Genomic DNA, 22,366 nt, shown 5'->3' with positions numbered 1-22,366 from the left:
CTTCCTTCTTCCATTCCAATGATATTGGCCTGTGTGGAAAGATGTTTTAGATCATTCTCTTTCCCCCCTGGGCTTTGGTCTTCCTGCTTGATGGCTGTCCCTGGAGGCAATAAATTCATATGTGGCAACAATTTTAACTGGTGATAATTCCATGCAAGTCATGATGGCTGTGGAGGTAGGGATGAGATGGAGAACAGTGTTCTGACTCTTCAGTTTTAGGATGATCATCAGATTTGCTTGTTAAATTGTTAGAAACATAGAGGAAAATAACCACTCTGGCAAAAGAGTTATGAATGAGAATTAAGCATTGTTTCATATTGTAGAAAAACCTTGGATTCATTCTTCAAAGAATCATACCGCTGTTTTTGTCACCATGTAAAATTAAACAAGGAATATATTAAGACATTTTCTTAATCCGAAGTAATCAGGACATTTTTTTCCTCCAATTTGTTGGTTCAAAGGATCATCTGATATTTTAGAACAAAATTAGTTTAAATCTATGTAATTTCCTTCACCATGCACGAAATCCACAGATTTTTTCCACAGTGTTTGCACAAAAAGTTATCAGTTGACCCTGATTCTCAGACATTTCCTTGCAATCTGTCCGTCAGTGAATTTTGACTGGAATTTTGGCTTGTACTTTAATGTGCCCCAAAAATAATTGCTTTGTATTAGGGCTGGAGCTGTTGACTTCAGCTGCAAGGTTCTTCAGAGACCCCCCAGTTATACTTAAACAGGACCACCAGGTCTGATCTTACTTTATCTAAAGTCTGCTGAAGTTTTAGGACATTTATGCTCCCCAAGAAGATCTGCCACATCATTTGGCAAAGGTCTCTTGCTATTTTGCTGCAAGAAATCCATTTAAGTTTCAAGATTCCACTACCAACCCAATACCTGACCAGGAACCTCCTCATGAAAGAAAAATGCTGAGATGCATCAGCCAGAACTGAAAGGTATCTTTGGACAGGAGCTCTCTTTTTTTTTGGTACAATGAGATGATTGTGAAACCTGTGGTAGCATAAATACTTCCTTCCAGGCAATGGAAAATGTTACTCTTGAGATATTGTCTTTTTGCAAAACCCAGGAAGTTACAAAATATTAAATAACAGATCAAACACATGTTTGTTTCAGATTAGAGGGCTGTGGTTGTTTTATTGTTCTTCTGAAGAAAAAGAGACCTGGAGAGCCACTCCCCTTCAGAAATAGAGTATATATTGTGAGGTCCTCTTTACCAACACCACCTGGTGAGATGGGTACCCCCATGGTTTTGACATGGCTTCTCTTGTTGGGTCCAGCAGTTCTGGAGGCCAAAACAGGTAAAAGACTTAGACTTGTTCCAGGGCAGATTAAAACAATTATAAAGACTACTTGGAGTCCTCTCTGTTGGTTCCAAGAGCAGAAATTAAATTCAGGTTGGTATTGGTTTGGGCAAAAGATTGCGAATTGGATGAAAGAGCAGAGGTTTGTTCTACTAAAATTGTGAACTAATCATCCGAGTGGATGATAAAAATTATTTGAACCATTTTGTGGGGTTCATTTTGCTGCCACAGGTTCCTACTCGTATTAGTGCCTTGTATCACTGCAAGAATTGTGTCTGTGAGTATGTCATGAATGAGGTATTCTTCCAGTTCCAGAAATCTGATCCAAAAATCATTGAAAGATTCATTTCTTTACTTTTTCCATGAGTCTTTTATTCCAGAGTATACGTGTGCACACATATTCTATGTATTTAATATTGCTTGTATCAGTTGGTTCTTCTTGGTATTATGCACAATTTAACAAAATATAACATGAAGCTAGGTTTCCACACTCTAGCACTGTGGTTAAATGATGGACATCTAAAAATTATGAGAGATTAAATACTTTTAGTTCAACTTTTTTTATGATCATAGAATTTTTACTTCCATGATTGCTTTCTATCTCCTGAGTGGTTTGGGTGACTTTGAGTTAATAGTTCTGTGTGTATCTTAGAATAATTGCTGATGACTTTTCTAATGAGTTATTTAAGCTTCGTGATGATAATTTATATTGCCACCATTCACCTCATCAATTCTCTCCCTCTGTCTCCTGCTTTTCTGGTGATAACTCATCTCACTCTGGCTGCTCTGTATCCCAGAGCAGAGTATTTGCTGTATTTGTATAATCACAGGTTTTTGTCTTTTTGATACCTTTGAAGTGTGAGGAAGGATCCAGCCTATCCAATTTCATCCCCAGCTGATGGTTATGCTCTCACAGCAATGACAGCCCTTGAATGAAAGCAAATAAAACTGGCTTAGGTTGGCTTAATTTTCTAATCCCACTCTGACTTTTTGCCAGGTTTGCTGTTTCACCTCTCAAAAACCCTGTGAGTAGGGCTCAAAAATGTGCGTGCTCAAGTAGATGTTTGAAGGAACAAGTCAAATATAAGTCAAGGGACACTTTTACAGCTTTGCCCATTGAAAGTCATACAAATCAGAGCCAATTTAGTTTGGTCACCATCTTGACTGTACTTCTGGATCAGCAGCAAAGAATTAGGTGCAGTGAAGAAATCCTGGAGGTGTTAACTTTTGAAATTTGTTTTGCTCTGGATGACTTAGTGTTTAATAATAAGGTAAATATATACTTGGCAGCAATGTAAAATATAACAAGTGCAGCTGCATGGTTTGACTTCCAGAGTGTAAATACTGCAAATCCAAAGTTAAAACATTTATTTGCTTGCTTACACTTGATAGTAAAGCTTTTAATAAACTTGTTCACCAAAATTGGATCTCTAAAATCAGGATTTTCATGCTGGTCATACCACAATGTCTAAACAAGACATAAAACTGAAAAGCAGATGGGCTTTACCTGAATAAATGCAGTAATCAGCTGCACACAGGATAGGTTATCCTGTATACAGGATAGGTTATTTATTTATTTATTTCAAAATGTAATAAATTTTACTGTTATATAAAAAATAAAGCCACTGAACTCCTATTGAAATATTTATAATCCTGTTGAGATCATCATCCAGTCTGTAGGACATTTGGTGGAATTCTTCCACAAAAGTTACTCTTGTAAACTGTAGGATTTCGTGATGTGTGGACTCTCAGTCCTTAATCCTCTCCCAAAAATTTCTTTCCTTGCTTAAACCGCTTGTGCTTAGCCTGCTGCCTAACTTTACTGCAGGGATCTTGCATAAAACACACGTGGCTGATTTTGAGAACAGGAAGAGAGGAATAAAAAAGGAACAAATCACCTCTGTCCTCACAGGCACTTAATAGTGGACTGGGCAACACCTTCTAGGGACAACAGGGGAAGAAGGCAGAATAGATGCTCCTTCCAGTCCCTTCCAGCCTATTTCCCTGACTGTTTGTGCCCATCCTCTCTCTCCCAGCCTATTTCCCTGACTGTTTTGTGCCCTTGCCTCTCTCCCAAAGCTCCCTACGTCCACCTGGTGAACGGAAGGCACCGGTGTGAAGGTCGTGTTGAGATCTACTACCGGGGACGGTCGGGGACAGTGTGTGATGACTTCTGGGACCTCCCTGACGCCCAGGTTGTGTGCAGGCAGCTGGGCTGTGGCAGGGCCATTGCAGCTCTGGGAAGTGCCTACTTCGGGCAGGGCTCGGGTGACATCGTGCTGGACAACGTGAGGTGCAGTGGAAATGAGGCGTCCTTGCTGCGCTGCAACCACACGGGGTGGAGGATCCACAACTGCGCCCACTATGAAGACGCTTCTGTTGTCTGTTCAGGTAGTCCCACACTTTTTCACCCCCAAATCCTGTCCTTTCATTCCACTGACCCTGCAGAACCAGCATGGATTTGCGTTGTCATCTTATTGAAGGGGTCCCATACTGTTGTCTCCCTATCACAAAAGTTTCACACCTTCCTGGTGTTTCTCATGGGCATCTCCTCAGAGCTCTGACTCTTTCTCCTTCACAAAGCAACCACCAGACTCCAGTTCCCTTCTCAACCAGCCACCCCACTCTTTTATAGCACTCTTCTTCTCATTGGTTAGAGCTGTGGCCTGTTAAAGACAGGCCTGCTCCTAATCCTTGATAATTGGCCCAGCTGCAACTCCTCTAAGATTACTTTGCACACTATCGTTATTTTCTTATATTCTATCCCCCTACAGATTTGTGTTTTTCTCATTATGTAAAACCTGTGCTTGCTCATCCATGCAAAGCAATTAAAAACCGCAAGGATCAGATATATATTGCAGATCCACAAGGACAATTATTCCATCTAATCACCTGGCAGTGGCAATAAGGAAACAGTTCAAAATTAGAGGCTGAGCTATGTCTGATCAGCAAAGTTTATCAAGGAGGAATGGGGTTAGCTGAATTCTTAATGGATTTGTTATGGGCAATAATAATTTCACAATCACAGCTCAGATTGTTATAGCTCACAATTCACTTTGGATTGTTTCCATATTTTTCAAGTCATTTAGGTCCATTAATGCCTTTTTCCTTTGCAAATACCCATCCAATTTGAGTATCTTTCACCTTGCTGTGTTCATTTTACTTTCCCATTACTTTTTAGGAGAATTTATTTGTATCTTATTTTCTCATGTATTAACAACTGATCATCAATAACCAAGCATTGCTGATGGCAATAGACTGTTCAGGTGTTTTGTATCAATATTGCAGTTTTCCATGTTTCCTTAGAGAGTAAGAGCCTGGAGAGCTGAATCCATGCTGGAAGGAAGTGCTAGCTACACCAGTGTTTTTCCCTTAGAAGAAAAGAATAAAAATTTCTACCAGACCTGTGAACACATCACACAGACCCTTTTTAAATGCCATCTATTTCTTGCCTGCATTCATAGCTCCAGTGCCTTCTACAGGCTGGATGTATCCAACAGATGATTCAGTCCACTCCTGCCCTTGCACCAAGCACCATCCAAGACCACTGCCCAGGCTGTTCCAGGGGATGTCCTGATCCTCTGCAGAAGGGCATTCACAATGGGGCAGGCCCAAGCCCTGCTGCTGCCAGCAGCCCCACAGCTCACCCCTCCATGCTAGGAGCCTGTGGAGTCTCAGGCTGAGCCTGGGCTGTGGAGTCCAGGGGCTGGGAGCAGATGCCACCCTGAACCTTACCCTGCTGACCATCTGGAAATACCACTTCCAATAAAAAATTTAAATTGGCTGTTACCCACCTCCATTCTCTCCAGTGACCCCAAATAAGAAAGACCATGCCATAAGAGTAATTGCTCTTGATTTCACTTCATCCTTGAGGGTCTGGGCTTGTAGCTACCACACAGACATATCCATTGCACAGTGCTCATGTGTGGGGTGTTTTTCTTTTTTGTTTTTTTCACAGAGGAGTCTGATTCAAAACCAATGTCTACAGCAGATTCAGCACTGGGGACAGCCTCCACAGTAGGGACAACACCCATAGAACCAATGATGTCTCTAAGAGAGACATCAGTGCCAGCATCAAGAGTCTTCACAAATGAGATGACATACCCTGAGGAGATGGTCACAACTGGATTAACCACCAGCACAGAGGAGGTACGTTTTGCGGAGATAATCAAAACTCCACAACTTTTGTGGAAGTTGTAAAGCTGGTATGTTTATTACAGCGCTGGACGCATGTGGGAATTGTTCTCCTAAAATGACACGTGTACTTCTGGGAACTTCAGGTCTCTTTTATCCCCCTCTCAAATACATATGCATCCAATTTCACAATAGGTTCATGCATATTCATTTTTATGAATTTTGTGTGACATTTGCCACTAGTTTTTCTTTATCAGAAAGAATTCCTAGGTCAGGTTGACCTGCTCTCACAGCAGTCTCTCTGTCTCTCTTTATCACTTTCTATCTCTTCCCCCTTATCTCTGTCCTTCTAGAAAAACTAGGCTTTTGCAGTTAGGCTAAATAGCTATGTTTTCTAACCACAGACTTAACTCAAAAATGTACATTTCACCTAAATCAAAATGGGTTTCTACTCTGGAAAATTTCCACTCTACCTCACGTGACAACCCCATTTCAGACAACCACCATGGTGACATCATCCCCCACAGCAGAGGAATCCTTCCTAGAGCAGACGGTCACCACAGTGCCAATGACAACCATAGCAGTCACACCCAACCCGTGGCAAACAACCATGAGAGGGATGTCTGCTCTACCAGAGACAGAAGTGCCATCCTCTGCCCCACCACTGCCGTACTCACTGCCTGATATGATCAGCACAGTGGAGGAGAGCACAACAGGTAACCCTGTTCACTGTCACTCACTGTCCTCTTTAGTGCCCCTGGGCTTCCTTCCCAGACCTGACTGCACTGCAGACAGACTCCCAAAATGACAGGAGAGAGTTCCATGCTCTCTTCTCCCATTATTTGTCCAGCTCTGCTTTTCATGTCCATTGCCATTGCACTAATGACCTCCTTAGCAGGAGCATCCAGCCCAACATACTCGACCAGCGCACCGCCACCCACCAGCCCACCAGAGACACCCACCTCAGCAGTGATGTCCACTTCAGTAGTGATGCCCACCTCAGCAGAGATGTCCACCTCAGCAGAGACGTCACCCGCAACAGAGATGACCAGCCCAATGGCATCCAGAGCCACACCAGAGATGTCCACACTGCCATCCAGTGCCATGCCAGAGACGTCCACCCCAGCAGAGATGCCCAGCTCACCAGAGACAACCACATTCACAAGGATGACAACCTCACCCTTGTTGGGCACCTCAGAGAAAATACCTATGAGGCCAGAGGAGAACACACCAGGTAACCCTGTCATCTCTCACTCATAGGTCTCCAAAGTTCTCCTGATGTCTTTACTGAGTGACCCTAACCCCTGGTACATGTCCCACTGGTGGATTGGTGCTTTCTGTTGCTTGGTGAGCTGAGCATATGCCAAGAAAAAGCCCTGTTTGCACAAAGAGAGCACAGCAGACTCTCCTGGCCTGCAGGAATAGGGTTTCAGAGAGGTGGCAAAGAGCAGGACAGAGGGGTGACTGAGCTGGGAGGCTGGGGAAGGACTCAGGGCATTTTGCGCTGGTGTCTCTATGGGAAATGACTGGGCAGAGCTTCACCCTGTCAACCAGCATTAATGATCCATCCTTGCCTGTCATACCAAATGCTGTGGCCACTGTAAGAATTACCTCCCTAGCAGGGATACCCATGATAGAGCAGAAGATAAAGGAAACAAACTTCATAGCACAGACGACAACCTCAGCAGAGACAGCCACCTCAGCAGAGATGACCACCTCAGCAGAGACAACCGCCTCAGCAGAGATGGTGACTTCAGAAGGGATTCCAAGAGGGGAAAGCAGCACACCAGGTAACCCTGTCCACTCTCACTCACTGTTCAGTGTGTGAAACAGCAAAGTCAAAACAGTGATTTCAGATGAGTGAAAGAGATGACAGATCCTCTGCAGGATGTTGTAGGAATCACAGGACAGGGGCTCCTAGAAAACAGGCTGCACTCATTTGCATGACGTTGTGATGACTCTGTATGGAACATTTGTCATTGATATCAAATTCTTCCTTGCAGCCACAACTCCAGCAACAATCTCATCCTCACCATACTCCACAGGTAACTCCAGCCCCCAGCCCCCTGCCTGGCCTTGCAGCAGCCCCGTTGCAGTGGCCCATGTGGGCAGAGCAGAGAGCTGGGCTGCTGTGAGCTCATCCTTGTCCCCGTGCCGTGTGCCAGGGCCCGGCGTGCGGCTGTCGGGCGGCAGGAACGGCTGCGAGGGCCGCGTGGAGCTGTACGACGGCAGCACCTGGGGCACCGTGTGTGACGACCAGTGGGACATGCAGGATGCCCAGGTGGTCTGTCAGCAGCTGGGCTGTGGAGAGCCCCTGGCTGCGCTGGACACTGCTCACTTTGGCCCGGGCTCCGGCCGCATCTTCCTGGACGACGTGCAGTGCCACGGGGACGAGCCCTCCCTGCAGATGTGCCGGCACAGCGGCTGGGGCATGCACAACTGCAGGCATGTGGAGGATGCCAGTGTCATCTGTGCAGGTGAGTAGCCAGCAGAGACCATCAGCTCTCCAGCAGCTCACACTGGATGGGTTCTGGTGTCCTCCATGGGAAGCAGCCATGCAGATCCAGGGCAGAAATGAGAGTCTGGGGTTTTCTGCTGCCTGATGCTGAAATACGTGTCATGCAAAATCCCCATTTTTGCACAGAGAGGTCAGAACAGGCTCTCCAGTCTCACAGGTGTAGGTGCTCCATGTGGTTGCAAAGAGTAGGTTGGTGGGATCATGGCATAGGCTGTACCAGGGATGTGACAGGTTGGTGTCTGGATGGGTCAGTGGCAGGAGTTCCATGCCCTTTCATCCCTTTATTCCTTGAGTCTAGCATTTCCAAGTCCATGTCCATATCCATGCCCATGTCCATGCCGTATCCATGCCATTGTCCGTGCCATGTCCATGTCTTTGTCCATATCCATGCCCATGTCCATATCCATGTCCACGTCTTTGTCCATCCTCTGACACAAGTTTGCTGCCTTTAGTACTCTTTCATTCACTCCCTCTTGTTCCTTGCAGGTGCCAATCCAACCCCTCCTGCTCAATGGCCGTACACAACAGGTAATTCCTTCCCACCCAGCATATTTCCAGTTTTATAGTGGCACAAGAGGAGGAGAGAGAAGAAGGAGAAGAGAGTGGGCCTGCTGGGCTGAGCCTGCTCACTGCAATGCTGTGGTCCCTTCTGCCCATGGCAAAGGGTTTTGTCATTTGAGGGCTTCTGCCAGAGGGGATCTGAGCCTCAGCAGAACGGCAGCTGCAGTGGTGCTGAGTCCAAGCCCTGGTCTGCCAGACACTCCATGGCTCCTGGCTGTGGGGCAGCAAGTACCAATGGGATGGGGGCAATCCCTTCCCTCAAGCCCATGTGCTTGCCAGCCCAGCCCAAGACACAGGTATCTGTCCTGAGGCCAGGTCACGGCTGTTGCTGTTCAGCCATCAAGCAAAGGTGGCCAGTTCCGTGTGGATGCTCTGCCAGGGCCCATAGCCTCAAACCCCTGCAAGGTGTATGAGTGGTATGGGGGAATGTCACATGATCTTGGCGTGCAAAAATACCTTTTTGGCAAATGCCCCATGCCCCCAGCAGCTCCCAGGACCCCCAGGCTGTTCTCATGGGGTTCCCCATATTGTAATACATGCTGCTCTGCAGCACCAGTACTCTGCACTGAAGAAGGGCTGTAGTCTCGTTTCTTACAAAGAGTTGGGTTCTCAGGGTTTGCGGGTTTTTTTGTGTTAAGGTGTTACTCTTATACTCCTTCAATTATTAAAACTCAGATTGGAAATTGAGGTATGAAAATGCTGCCAGTCTCCCAAACATGGTACCAAAAGCACCTGAGACCGTTGGGATTGTGTGGCACAGCTTTGCCTTGCTCATTATGCATCAGCCTTCCATGCACTGGGAGTCTTTGCTCTCTAGTACCCTTCCTTGGCCTCTTTAGGTTTGCTCACCTCAAATCAAAGTCACTGTGGCCAAATCTCCAAAACAGCAGGGGAGGTGGGGGCTGTGGGTGCTGAGGTGTTGGAAACCTGATGTTGTTGTGCCTCGTGCCGTGTGCCAGGGCCCGGCGTGCGGCTGTCGGGCGGCAGGAACGGCTGCGAGGGCCGCGTGGAGCTGTACGACGGCAGCACCTGGGGCACCGTGTGTGACGACCAGTGGGACATGCAGGATGCCCAGGTGGTCTGTCAGCAGCTGGGCTGTGGAGAGCCCCTGGATGCCCCACAAAATGCTCACTTTGGCCCGGGCTCCGGCCGCATCTTCCTGGACGACGTGCAGTGCCGCGGGGACGAGCCCTCCCTGCAGATGTGCCGGCACAGCGGCTGGGGCGTGCACAACTGCGGGCACGTGGAGGATGCCAGTGTCATCTGTGCAGGTGAGTGGCCTTCTGCATATCACTCCAAGTGTGTTCTGTGTTCTCTGGGAACAGCCAAGCTGAGCTCCCCCAGTAGGGCCAGGGCAGAGGCTGCCACCAGGGATCTTTTGCCACCAGGAGCTGAATCCTGTGTGATGCAAAAGACACATTTCTACACAGAGAAGGCACACTGGATACTCAACAGTTCCTGCTTTAGAGGATAAAGGAGGGGGCAAATTGTTCTTTGGGGAAGATGGGGCAGGACTGGGGACAGGTCTGGCTAGTATAGGAATGGGGGGAAAGGCAGGACCCAAGCTCTGTTCCCCCTTTATTCCTACAGCCTGAATTTTGATGTCCATGTTCATGACCATGTCCACATCCAAGTCCATACACTGCCACAAGCCTCACTATGCTTTTGTTCACTCCCTCTTCTTCTTTGCAGCTGCCAATCCAACCACTCCTTCTCAGTGGCCACTCACAACAGGTAGGTCCTGCTCACCCAGGTTATGCCAGTTTCAAAGTGATGCCCAGCCTGGCACTAGATGAGAAAAGGGGAGTCCAACAGTGCCGATCCTGCTCAGTGCAAGGCTGCTGATCCCTTTGGCCCATGACAACTCCAGAGTGCTTGAAGGGTCCCCATCAGGGTTGGTTTGCTACCAAGAGTTTGCAAAGAGTTTTTCTGGAAATGCCTCAGTGAATCTATGACTTCTGCAACCAGGCAGCTCCAACAGGAAACCAGCAGGGCCCTGGACAGGGCTAGAACGGCTGTCTGTATGCCTAGAGTCTATCCTCAGTCACAAAACACCCCAATCCCCTTTGGCTCTGCACTACTCCACCTCATGGCCACTGTGGCAAAATCTGAACAGCAGTTGGGAAGTTCGGGGCTACGGGTGCAGAGCTGGTGTAAACCTGTCCTTGTCCTTGTCCCCGTGCCGTGTGCCAGGGCCCGGCGTGCGGCTGTCGGGCGGCAGGAACGGCTGCGAGGGCCGCGTGGAGCTGTACGACGGCAGCACCTGGGGCACCGTGTGTGACGACCAGTGGGACATGCAGGATGCCCAGGTGGTCTGTCAGCAACTGGGCTGTGGAGAGCCCCTGGATGCCCCACGCAATGCTCGCTTTGGCCCGGGCTCTGGCCGCATCTTCCTGGACGACGTGCAGTGCCGCGGGGACGAGCCCTCCCTGCAGATGTGCCGGCACAGCGGCTGGGGCGTGCACAACTGCGGGCACGTGGAGGATGCCAGTGTCATCTGTGCAGGTGAGTGGCCAGCAGGGAACTCTGGATCTTTGGCATATCATTCTAACAGGGTTTGGGATCAGGCCGGGGCAGAGGTGAGGCTGGGCTCTTCTGCTGCCTAGGCTCAAGCCCATGCCATCCAAAATCCCCATTCATGCACAGACAGGGGGAACAGCAGGATCTCCACAATTCCTGCTGTTGGCATCCATGATGAGGTAAAGCTGTGGATTGAGGGCTCATTCTTTATGGAGAATGGGGCAGGACCTGGGACAGGTCAGGCTGGGGCCAGCATGGGGGAAAGGAAGGAAAGAGCTCCACCCTCTCGCCTGGCATTAGGCCTCCTGCTCTGCTTTTCAGGGCCATTGAACTCATCACATCCTCAACTTACAGAGACACCCACCTCTCTGGAAATTACCACCACAGCACCAGCCTCGGACACAACCGAGGTGTCCAGCCCAGCACTGCTGACCACCACAAGCACAGTGGCTAGCACAGCAATGAGCAGCACACCAGGTAACCCTGTCCACTCTCACTCACTGCCCTCCCCACTGCTCCTCCTCTCCCTTGTCAGAGCTCCTTGCACTGCAGGCAGTCTCCCAGCCCTGGGCCTCTCCTGTTAGGCCACCCCAAACTAAAGTGAGGATGCAAACAGAGCATGGGGAAGAGCTGGCAAATGGCACAGCTGTGCCTTGAGTCCAGGAACTTTGCAGCAATTGCTGGTTTAATGAAACTCTTTGCAGAGGGATTTTCTCTCACTGCAACCATAAGCAAAAATTTCATTTTGCCTTAACTGCCTCATGTCCTGCATGGGTAGTACCAGGGCTGTTTCCTAGACATGCTCAGGACCAGGAATGTGGATGGAGGAAAGAAAGATGCTGCTTTAAGTATTTGGACATTCAGGAGAGGTCTCTGTGTGCACAGGGGTCCTGTGTGAAACAGCAAAGTCTGGATGGTGATTAGAGATGAATGAAACATCTCTCAAGATGTAGGAATCACAGGACAGGGGCTCCTAGAAAACAGGCTGCACTCATTTGCATGACATGTGCTGATCTGTTTAGAGCATTTGTCATTGACACCAAATTCTTCCTTGCAGCCGCAACTCCAGCACCCATCTCATCCTCACCATACTCCACAGGTAACTCCAGCCCCCAGCCCCCTGCCTGGCCTTGCAGCAGCCCCGTTGCAGTGGCCCATGTGGGCAGAGCAGAGAGCTGGGCTGCTGTGAGCTCATCCTTGTCCCCGTGCCGTGTGCCAGGGCCCGGCGTGCGGCTGTCGGGCGGCAGGAACGGCTGCGAGGGCCGCGTGGAGCTGTACGACGGCAGCACCTGGGGCACCGTGTGTGACGACCAGTGGGACCTGAGGGATGCCCAGGTGGTCTGTCAGCAGCTGGGCTGTGGCCAGCCCCTGAGAGCCCCAGGCAACGCTCGCTTTGGCCCGGGCTCCGGCCGCATCTTCCTGGACGACGTGCAGTGCCGCGGGGACGAGCCCTCCCTGCAGATGTGCCGGCACAGCGGCTGGGGCATGCACAACTGCGGGCACGTGGAGGATGCCAGTGTCATCTGTGCAGGTGAGTGGCCAGCAGAGACCATCTGAAGGGTTTTGGATTCCTCTACAGAAGGCAGGCAGGCTGAATTCTCTGGGCAGAGCTGGGGCTGAGAGATGAGGTCACAGAAAACACATTGAGAGGCTGTAGAGTGGGAAAGATGGAGCAGGACTGGGAGTACATCAGAGTAGTGTCTGGATGGGGGAAAGGCTGGACAGAACTCCATCCACTTGTCCTCTTTTCATCCTACAGCCTGGGTTTTCATGTCCACATCTACATCCACATCCATGTACATGTCCACATCTTTGTCCATGTCCATGCCCACATCCACGTCAATTCATTTTTACAATCCAGCTCAATTGCTGCCCATTTGTTCACTGCCTGTTCTTTGTTGCAGCCCCCCAGCCAACCCTTCCTCCTCAATGGCTGCTCACAACAGGTAAGTCCAGCTCTCCCAGTTTAGTCCCAGTGTTATAGCCAGCCTCAGTTTGGCACAATAAGAGAAGGGAGTTCAATGGGTCTGATCTTAGTTAATGCAATGCTGCCATTCCCCTATTCCCCTGACATCTCCAGGGGGATGAATGTCCGCCACAGTGACTGGGTCATACGTACAGGTAGCATAGGGCTTTTCTGCACATGACACAGGCTCTTGAGCATCTCTGTCCCCAGGGACATCCAGCAGGTCGTTGGACAGGGCACTTGTGCCATCTCCATACGCAGGGTCTCTCCTCAGCCACTGTCCCCTTCTAGTCTTTGGAGTCTGCACCACCGCAGACCATGGTTACTGTGGCCAAATCTCCAAAACAGTAGGGGAGGTGGTGGGGACTGTGGATACTGATTTGGAGTGACCCCAATCCCTGCCTTGTGCCGTGTGCCAGGGCCCGGCGTGCGGCTGTCGGGCGGCAGGAACGGCTGCGAGGGCCGCGTGGAGCTGTACGACGGCAGCACCTGGGGCACCGTGTGTGACGACCAGTGGGACCTGAGGGATGCCCGGGTGGTCTGTCAGCAGCTGGGCTGTGGCCAGGCCCTGAGAGCCCCAGGCAACGCTCGCTTTGGCCCGGGCTCCGGCCGCATCTTCCTGGACGACGTGCAGTGCCGCGGGGACGAGCCCTCCCTGCAGATGTGCCGGCACAGCGGCTGGGGCGTGCACAACTGCGGGCACGTGGAGGATGCCAGTGTCATCTGTGCAGGTGAGTGGCCAGCAGAGACCATCTGAAGGGTTTTGGATTCCTCCACTGAAGGCAGGCAGGCTGAATTCTCTGGGCAGAGCTGGGGCTGAGTGATGAGGTCGCAGAAAACACACTGAGAGACTGTAGAGTGGGAAAGATGGAGCAGGACTGGGAGCCCATCAGAGTGGTGTCTGGATGGGGGAAAGACTGGATGAAACTCCATGCTGTTGTCCCCTTTACATCCTACAGTCTGTGTTTTCATGTCCACATCCACATCTTCGTCCATGTCCATGTCCATGTCCATGTCCATGTCAATGTCCGTGTCCGTGTCTGTGTCCATGTCTGTCTATGTCCATGTCCATCCATTGTTACAATCCTGCTGCATTCACTACCCATTTGTTCACTGCCTGTTCTTTGTTGCAGCCCCCCAGCCAACCCCTCCTCCTCAATGGCCGCTCACAACAGGTAAGTCCAGCCCACCCAGCTTAGGCCCAATTTTAAAGCCAGCCCCAACTTGGCACAATAAGTGAAGAGGGGTGTCCAACAGGGCTGATCCCGGTCAGTGCAATGCTGCTCTTCCTCTATTCCCCTGGCATCTCCAGGCTGCATGAATGTCCCCCACAGTGAATGGGCTATGTGCACGGCTAGCATAGGGCTTTTCTGCACAGGACACAGGGTCTTGAGCATCTCCGTCCCCAGGGACAACCAGCAGGGCCCTGGACAGGGCACTTGTGCCATCTCCATACGCAGGGTCTCTCCTCAGTCACTGTCCTCTCCTATCTCCTTGTCAGAGTCTGCACCACCGCAGACCATGGTTACTGTGGCCAAATCTACAGAACAGTAGGGGAGGTGGTGGGGACTGTGGATGCTGATTTGGAGTGACCCCAATCCCTGCCTCGTGCCGTGTGCCAGGGCCCGGCGTGCGGCTGTCGGGCGGCAGGAACGGCTGCGAGGGCCGCGTGGAGCTGTACGACGGCAGCACCTGGGGCACCGTGTGTGACGACCAGTGGGACCTGAGGGATGCCCAGGTGGTCTGTCAGCAGCTGGGCTGTGGCCAGCCCCTGAGAGCCCCAGGCAACGCTCGCTTTGGCCCGGGCTCCGGCCGCATCTTCCTGGACGACGTGCAGTGCCGTGGGGACGAGCCCTCCCTGCAGATGTGCCGGCACAGCGGCTGGGGCGTGCACAACTGCGGGCACGTGGAGGATGCCAGTGTCATCTGTGCAGGTGAGTGGCCAGCAGAGACCATCTGAAGGGTTTTGGGCTCCTCCACTGAAGGCAGGCAGGCTGAATTCTCTGGGCAGAGCTGGGGCTGAGTGATGAGTCACAGAAAACACATTGAGAGGCTGTAGAGTGGGAAAGATGGAGCAGGACTGGGAGTACATCAGAGTGGTGTCTGGATGGGGGAAAGACTGGATGAAACTCCATGCTGTTGTCCCCTTTACATCCTACAGTCTGTGTTTTCATGTCCACATCCACATCTTCGTCCATGTCCATGTCCATGTCCATGTCCATGTCCATGTCCATGTCAATGTCCGTGTCCGTGTCTGTGTCCATGTCTGTCTATGTCCATGTCCATCCATTGTTACAATCCTGCTGCATTCACTACCCATTTGTTCACTGCCTGTTCTTTGTTGCAGCTCCCCAGCCAACCCCTCCTCCTCAATGGCCGCTCACAACAGGTAAGTCCAGCCCACCCAGCTTAGGCCCAATTTTAAAGCCAGCCCCAACTTGGCACAATAAGTGAAGAGGGGTGTCCAACAGGGCTGATCCTGGTCAGTGCAATGCTGCTCTTCCTCTATTCTCCTGACATCTCCAGGCTGCATGAATGTCCCCCACAGTGAATCGGCTATGTGCACGGCTAGCATAGGGCTTTTCTGCACAGGACACAGGGTCTTGAGCATCTCCGTCCCCAGGGACAACCAGCAGGGCCCTGGACAGGGCACTTGTGCCATCTCCATACGCAGGGTCTTTCCTCAGTCACTGTCCTCTCCTATCTCCTAGTCAGAGTCTGCACCACCGCGGACCATGGTTACTGTGACCAAATCTCCAAAACAGTAGGGGAGGTGGTGGGGACTGTGGATGCTGATTTGGAGTGACCCCAATCCCTGCCTTGTGCCGTGTGCCAGGGCCCGGCGTGCGGCTGTCGGGCGGCAGGAACGGCTGCGAGGGCCGCGTGGAGCTGTACGACGGCAGCACCTGGGGCACCGTGTGTGACGACCAGTGGGACCTGAGGGATGCCCAGGTGGTCTGTCAGCAGCTGGGCTGTGGCCAGGCCCTGAGAGCCCCAGGCAATGCTCGCTTTGGCCCGGGCTCCGGCCGCATCTTCCTGGACGACGTGCAGTGCCGCGGGGACGAGCCCTCCCTGCAGATGTGCCGGCACAGCGGCTGGGGCATGCACAACTGCGGGCACGTGGAGGATGCCAGTGTCATCTGTGCAGGTGAGTGGCCAGCAGGGAACTCGGGATCTTTGGCATATCATTCTAACAGGGTTTGGGATCAGGCCGGGGCAGAGGTGAGGCTGGGCTCTTCTGCTGCCTAGGCTCAAGCCCATGCCATCCAAAATCCCCATTCATGCACAGACAGGGGGAACAGCAGGATCTCCACAATTCCTGCTGTTGGCATCCACTAATGAGGTAAAGCTGTGGATTGAGGGCTCATTCTTTATGGAGAATGGGGCAGAACTGGGGACAGGTCAGGCTGGTGCCAGCATCGGGGAAAGGAAGGAAAGAGCTCCACCCTCTCGCCTGGCATTAGGCCTCCTGCTCTGCTTTTCAGGGCCATTGAACTCATCACATCCTCAACTTACAGAAACACCCACCCCTCTGGAAATTACCACCACAGCACCAGCCTCGGACACAACCGAGGTGTCCAGCCCAGCACTGCTGACCACCACAAGCACAGTGGCTAGCACAGCAATGAGCAGCACACCAGGTAACCCTGTCCACTCTCACTCACTGCCCTCCCCACTGCTCCTCCTCTCCCTTGTCAGAGCTCCTTGCACTGCAGGCAGTCCCCCAGCCCTGGGCCTCTCCTGTTAGGCCACCCCAAACTGAAGTGAGGATGCAAACAGAGCATGGGGAAGAGCTGGCAAATGGCAGAGCTGTGCCTTGAGTCCAGGAACTTTGCAGCAATTGCTGGTTTAATGAATCTCTTTGCACAGGGATTGCCTCTCACTGCATCCAGGAGTCAATCTGCCTTCGTCCCTTCAATTCCTGTACTAGTTGTACCAGAGTTGTTTTCTAGATATACTCTGGGTTTTGGGATATGATCAGAAGAAACTAGAATCCGGCCATTTGCAGTGCTTGCAACTGGGTCTTCCTTGGAGCTCATGGCCCTCTGTGCCTCATCTCCTGTTTTCACTTCCCTGCCTCTCTGTGGTCCCTATTTTATCACTCTGTGCCTCAAGGTGAGGCCATGTCCAGGCCCCAGTTCCTTTCTCACAAATTGCACTTCTCACATGTCTCTCTTCTTCCTTCACACCCACAGCTCCAGTGGCCACTTCAACACCTCCACCAGGTAATACTTTGCTGTGGCTCTCCTCACCTTGCTTATTTGTGATCTGTCTGTCTCCCTGTTGCACATTTCTGTAAATTTGTCTTTTGTCTCTATGACAATATCGCTGCATGTTTGAGTGATCTTTTCCAAGCAGAATATAAAATGGATTTCATCTTTAAATGTCACATCTTGCAGCATTTATATTCAGAGGTTGTGCTCACCTTCCTACAAAGACACTTTTAGGATTACCTGTGACAAGAATTATGTCATTATTGCTGGCAGGAACACTAAAGCTTTTTGCAGCTATGTGTGTACTTAGGAATTTTCACAGCAGCCTGAAGGGCTTATTTCAGTCTGAGACCAGAAAGTTGCTGTTTTCTAGAAAACTTGCAACTTTTTTACCCTCCAAAGACCTTAGGGGAATAAAGAGAAGCAGCAGAGTAACTGATGAGAGGCTGTCTGTTGAGGAAGGTGGTTCCATTTCAACTGTCATGACACCTCCCAGAATTGACCTTAACTCTAAAAAGGGGCAGAAAGCATCCAGGTGTTACCAGCCCAGCCTGAAGAGGGTAGTCTGACACCATGGATGGAAATCCACCCCTGAGGGAATTCCAAATCCAACATGAAAGCAAAAACAAATATTAGTTTTGACTCAGTTCCTATATCTACCACCTGCAGTCAGCAGGAGACCAGCTTTTCAATAACTGTGGGTGAGGCACACACAGCTCAAGTGCACTTTTGCAGAGGTTACTGTGAGTAAATTCTTTCCCATTTCTTTCTACAGCACCTTATTTTTGTGGTGGCTCGGTCTCAGATCCCTCTGGGGTGCTGCAGAGTCCCAACTACCCTGGAAATTATCCAAACAACGCTGACTGCGTGTGGGAAATACAAGTGGAGAATAATTTCCGTGTAACGCTGACATTTAGAGATATTGTGTAAGTAAAACCTTGATTCCCTGGGCAAATATCAAAGTCAAAACTTACTTGACAAGTTTGAGATCTTATTTGAAACAATCAACCTTCCCAATTTTAAAGATAGTTCCAATGACATCCACAGGTGGAAGACCAGATCAAAATCTGGATTGATGTTGCATTTTTTACTCACCATTTTCTGCTAAAGCTGCATAAAAGCCAAATTAAATTTGTGCTGAGAAAACTTTAAATGCTGAAAGACTTTTTCACACGTTAGGCAGTGAAATCAGAGTTTCTGAAACGGATTTGACAAAGTGCTGATGTTTTTCTACCAGGATGCAAAGTGGGACGTGCCAGCATGACTACATTGAAGTCTATGATGGACCTCTCCACTCTTCCCCTCTTCTTGGGAGATTCTGTTCTGGCTCCTTTCCCACATACGTGTCCTCTTCAAACATGATGAGTGTTCGCTTCCACAGTGATTCCAGGTTCTCCTTCAGAGGCTTTCAGGCTCACTACTCCTCCATTCCAGCAGGTCACAACACCAGTAAGTTCCTGGCCAGTGTTTCCCAACAGACAAGCCTATTTATTGCTTTTGTTTGCAGAATAAATATCTGTGTAAATTTAAAGATTGTTGGAAATTGAATTGTGGAAATTGAACGATGGGTGTGAAATTCAGTGGGTTGGAGTGGGAACAGCCTGACTTCTAAATTCAGAAAAAAACTGTCTCTAATCATTACCAAATACCAAAATTCACAAATATATTGTACCTTCCTCTCCTACCAGCCATTCAGTGCTTGCCAGACTACATGCATGTAGTGGTCAGCAGAGATTACCTCCAGTCCCAGGGATACTCAGCACGGAGGGTCACCTTGAATGACAATCGCTGCAGACCGACAGTCACCTCACAGGAGGTTGTATTCAACATCCCCTACAACGGCTGTGGGACAATACAAGAGGTAAACTCCCTGTTCTGGGCACTCAATTGCATATCTAAGCTTGGCAAGACTTAGATGGAACATGACTGTGGTGTTTGTGAGGGGTCAGGATGAGGAGAGACATGAGGAATCTGACTTCATGTTCTCAGAAAGCTGATTTATGATTTCATTATATCAATTATATTAATTATATTAATTATATATTATATTATATTATATTATATTATATTATATTATATTATATTATATTATATTATATTATATTATATTATATTATATTATATTATATTATATTATATTATATTATATTATATTATATTATATTATATTATTGATATGATACGATATGATATGATATTAAAGAATGCTATACTAAAACTATACTAAAGAAAGGGAAGGATACAGACAGAAGGCTTAACAAGAATGAATAATAAAAACTCATGACTGACTCCTCAGAGTCTGACACAGCTGATGGTGATTGGTCATTAAGTAAAAGCAATTCACATGTTTGGATAAACAATGTCCAGACCACATTCCAGAGCAGCAAACACAGGAGGAGCTGAGGCTTCTCATCTTCCCAGGAGAAGAAGTCCTGGCGAAGGGATTTTTCAGGAAATATGACAGTGACACATGACAAAAGCACAATTCCTGATTTGAAATTGCATCGTTTAACAGGAGAACAACGACACAATCAACTACGCCAACACCATCAGGGTGGCATCTTCCGGGTACATAATCAAGAGGAAGAAGAACATCAACTTGCACGTCAGCTGCAAAATGCTGAGGAAGAGCTGGCAGCAGGTGGTGTACGCCGCTGAGGACACCGTGGATGTGGACGTGTACCAGTTTGGGAGATACAACATGAACATCACCTTCTACGAGTCCCCGGCGTTCCGGCGCCAAGTGCGCGCCTCTCCCTACTACATCGGCCTCAACCAAAACCTCTACCTGCAAGCCTGTCTCCACAGCTCGGACCCAAACCTGAAGGTGGTCGTGGACACGTGTGTGGCAGCGCCTGACCCCCGGGATTTTAACACGCTGGCCTATTACTTAGTCAGGAATGGGTAAGGGCTGTCTTCAAAGCTAGAAGCACACCCATCATCCACATTTATTTAAAATAATACAGCCAATCTGAATGGGGTTAGAACTCCCTGTCAAATAGACTGAGAAAAGTGGTCTTTGATTTTTTTTTGTTTTTGCAGTATGAACTTGGAAATAAGAAATTATATTTAGACCTTACTTTCATTTCACTTACTCCATCTTTGTCCTGTGAACAAAATTTGAAGTAGTGGGAGAAAAGTGGACACAGTGAAAACTGGCAGTAGGATTGGTCATCCTAGGAGTTAAATATTTTAGTAAAGCCAGGTCAAGCACTAGAGTAATTTTTTATGCCTTGTATAACACCGACATTAACAACTGTCTATTGTTCCCTCTTCATCAGTTAAAGTGTCCTTCTCTTGGGTAAAGAAGAAGAGTTGCCAACACTCCAGCTGCTTCATAGTGCTTTAAAATATATTTTTTATATTTTATTTTATATATTTCTATCTTTTTAAAGTCTATACTATGCTATGAATGTTACATTTTTATCCCACTGCTTTCCTAGTACCCAACTATGACATAATTCAGTTTTAATCTGAATTTCGCGGGAATTTATCATAATAAATCAAATAATTTGAATTTAATTTTGCAGAAATGCGCACGTGCGTATCCATGAAGACTAATCCCCTTCTTTTGCTCCTTTCTAGGTGTCCTAGAGATTCTTCCTATGCCACCTACAACTCCCCTTCCAGCCACTTTGCTCGGTTCAAGTTCAACGCCTTCGAGTTCATGAGCCGGCACCCGTCGGTGTACCTCAAGTGCCAGATGCTGGTCTGCAGGCTCGGGGACTACTCCTCCCACTGCTACAGGGGCTGCAGCTCCAGGCCCAAGAGGGACGCCAGCCCTGCTGAGGAACAAGTGGAAGTGGTGGTTGGGCCCCTCCAGCTCCGAGGAGGGGATGCTCCCAGTGAGAGCACTGGGAAAGATGAATAAATTTCTCTCACGTTTGCTCCAGGGTGACCAACGGGCTCCAAGAAAAGCCACAGCTCTGTCGTGTCTCACTGAAATCTGCTTTTGCCAACCTTGCCATAAAAAGGAAGTGATCCACAACTTGCAAGCTTCTGCTTTCACCCACGTTTTAAAAAGTGTAACTTCCCTGGCTGTTCCAAAGGAGAGCTCCCTGTAATCTTTTTAGTGCTGTAACTCCTTGAATTGTGCTAATTAGCTCCAGTCTGATTGTGGATTTGGGGATATGGTTTCTAGGTGGACCTATCTGTGCTAGTTTAATGGTAGGACTCAATAACCTTAAAGGTCTTTTCTAACCTAAATGATCCCATGATCTCATGACAGTCAGCTAGGAGCAAACTCCCAGCCTTCTTGAGAAATATTTCATTCCCTCAGTTTTTTTCTGCTTATGAAGTTTACTTGGTTAAGTTGTCATCCCTCCTAATATGAAGCCTGTCGAAATAATTGAAAGCAGTGAATGAATCTGTGAGTTTGCTTATTTCTGACTTGGATCTGGGAGCCATCCTTTTAAAACTGGAATCTGGTTTTGTGAATTTTGCCATAAAAAGGAAGCGATCCACACCTTGCAAGCTTCTGCTTTCACCCACATTTTTAAAAAATCTAACTTCCCTGGCTGTTCCAAAGGAGAGTTCCCTGTAATCTTTTTAGTGCTGTAACTCTTTGAATTGTGCTAATTAGCTCCAGTCTGATTGTGGATTTGGGGATATGGTTTCTTGGTGGACCTATCTGTGCTAGTTTAATGGTAGGACTCAATAACCTTAAAGGTCTTTTCTAATCTAAATGAGGCCATGATCCCATGACAGCAAACTCCCAGCCTTCTTGAGAAATACTTCATTTCCTCAGTTGTGTTCTGCTTATGAAGTTTGTTCAGTTGAGTTGTCATCCCTGCTAATGTGAAGCCTGTCTAAATAGTTGAAAGCAATGAATCTGTGAGTTTGCTTATTTCTGACTTTGATCTGGGAGCCATCCCTTTAGAACTGGAGCTTTTTGTGCCTTGACCTTCAATACACTGAGATCAAACCCCAGAAATTTCACTCATAGGGCTGGGCTCTTCTAGCAACAAGAATTGTGGCTACACAATATTCTAATTACTCTGAATATTGCTTTTAGTCCTATATTTCTCATTGAAACAATGATGGGTCTGGGTTTATTTGTAAAATGCAGAGATTTCCAAGCTAAAATTAATCTTTTCTGTGAGCAGTGTAATTTATAATCAAAGGAGGGAATATT

General features: G+C 48.7%; 1 protein-coding gene across 1 annotated transcript; it reads left to right on the top strand.

The window, feature by feature from the left end:
* Positions 1-1,261: 1,261 nt before the first annotated feature.
* LOC134421708 (deleted in malignant brain tumors 1 protein-like) lies at positions 1,262-21,577 on the top strand. Its single transcript, XM_063162883.1, has 22 exons — positions 1,262-1,316; positions 3,399-3,710; positions 5,278-5,468; positions 5,950-6,169; positions 6,228-6,687; positions 7,073-7,243; positions 7,536-7,930; positions 8,458-8,499; positions 9,492-9,804; positions 10,712-11,037; positions 12,110-12,151; positions 12,272-12,583; positions 13,438-13,749; positions 14,641-14,953; positions 15,190-15,407; positions 15,855-16,166; positions 17,215-17,244; positions 18,008-18,158; positions 18,470-18,681; positions 18,921-19,093; positions 19,748-20,136; positions 20,818-21,577. The coding sequence occupies exons 1-22, from the start codon at positions 1,262-1,264 to the stop codon at positions 21,101-21,103; spliced, it is 5,235 nt and encodes a 1,744-aa protein (XP_063018953.1). The 3' UTR covers positions 21,104-21,577.
* Positions 21,578-22,366: the final 789 nt, after the last annotated feature.

The sequence above is a fragment of the Melospiza melodia genome, chromosome 9 (genome assembly GCF_035770615.1).
Source record: "Melospiza melodia melodia isolate bMelMel2 chromosome 9, bMelMel2.pri, whole genome shotgun sequence".
Taxonomy (NCBI): Eukaryota; Metazoa; Chordata; class Aves; order Passeriformes; family Passerellidae; genus Melospiza; species Melospiza melodia.
Note: the sequence above shows the minus strand (reverse complement) of the source record. Positions and strands in the feature narration are given on the sequence as shown.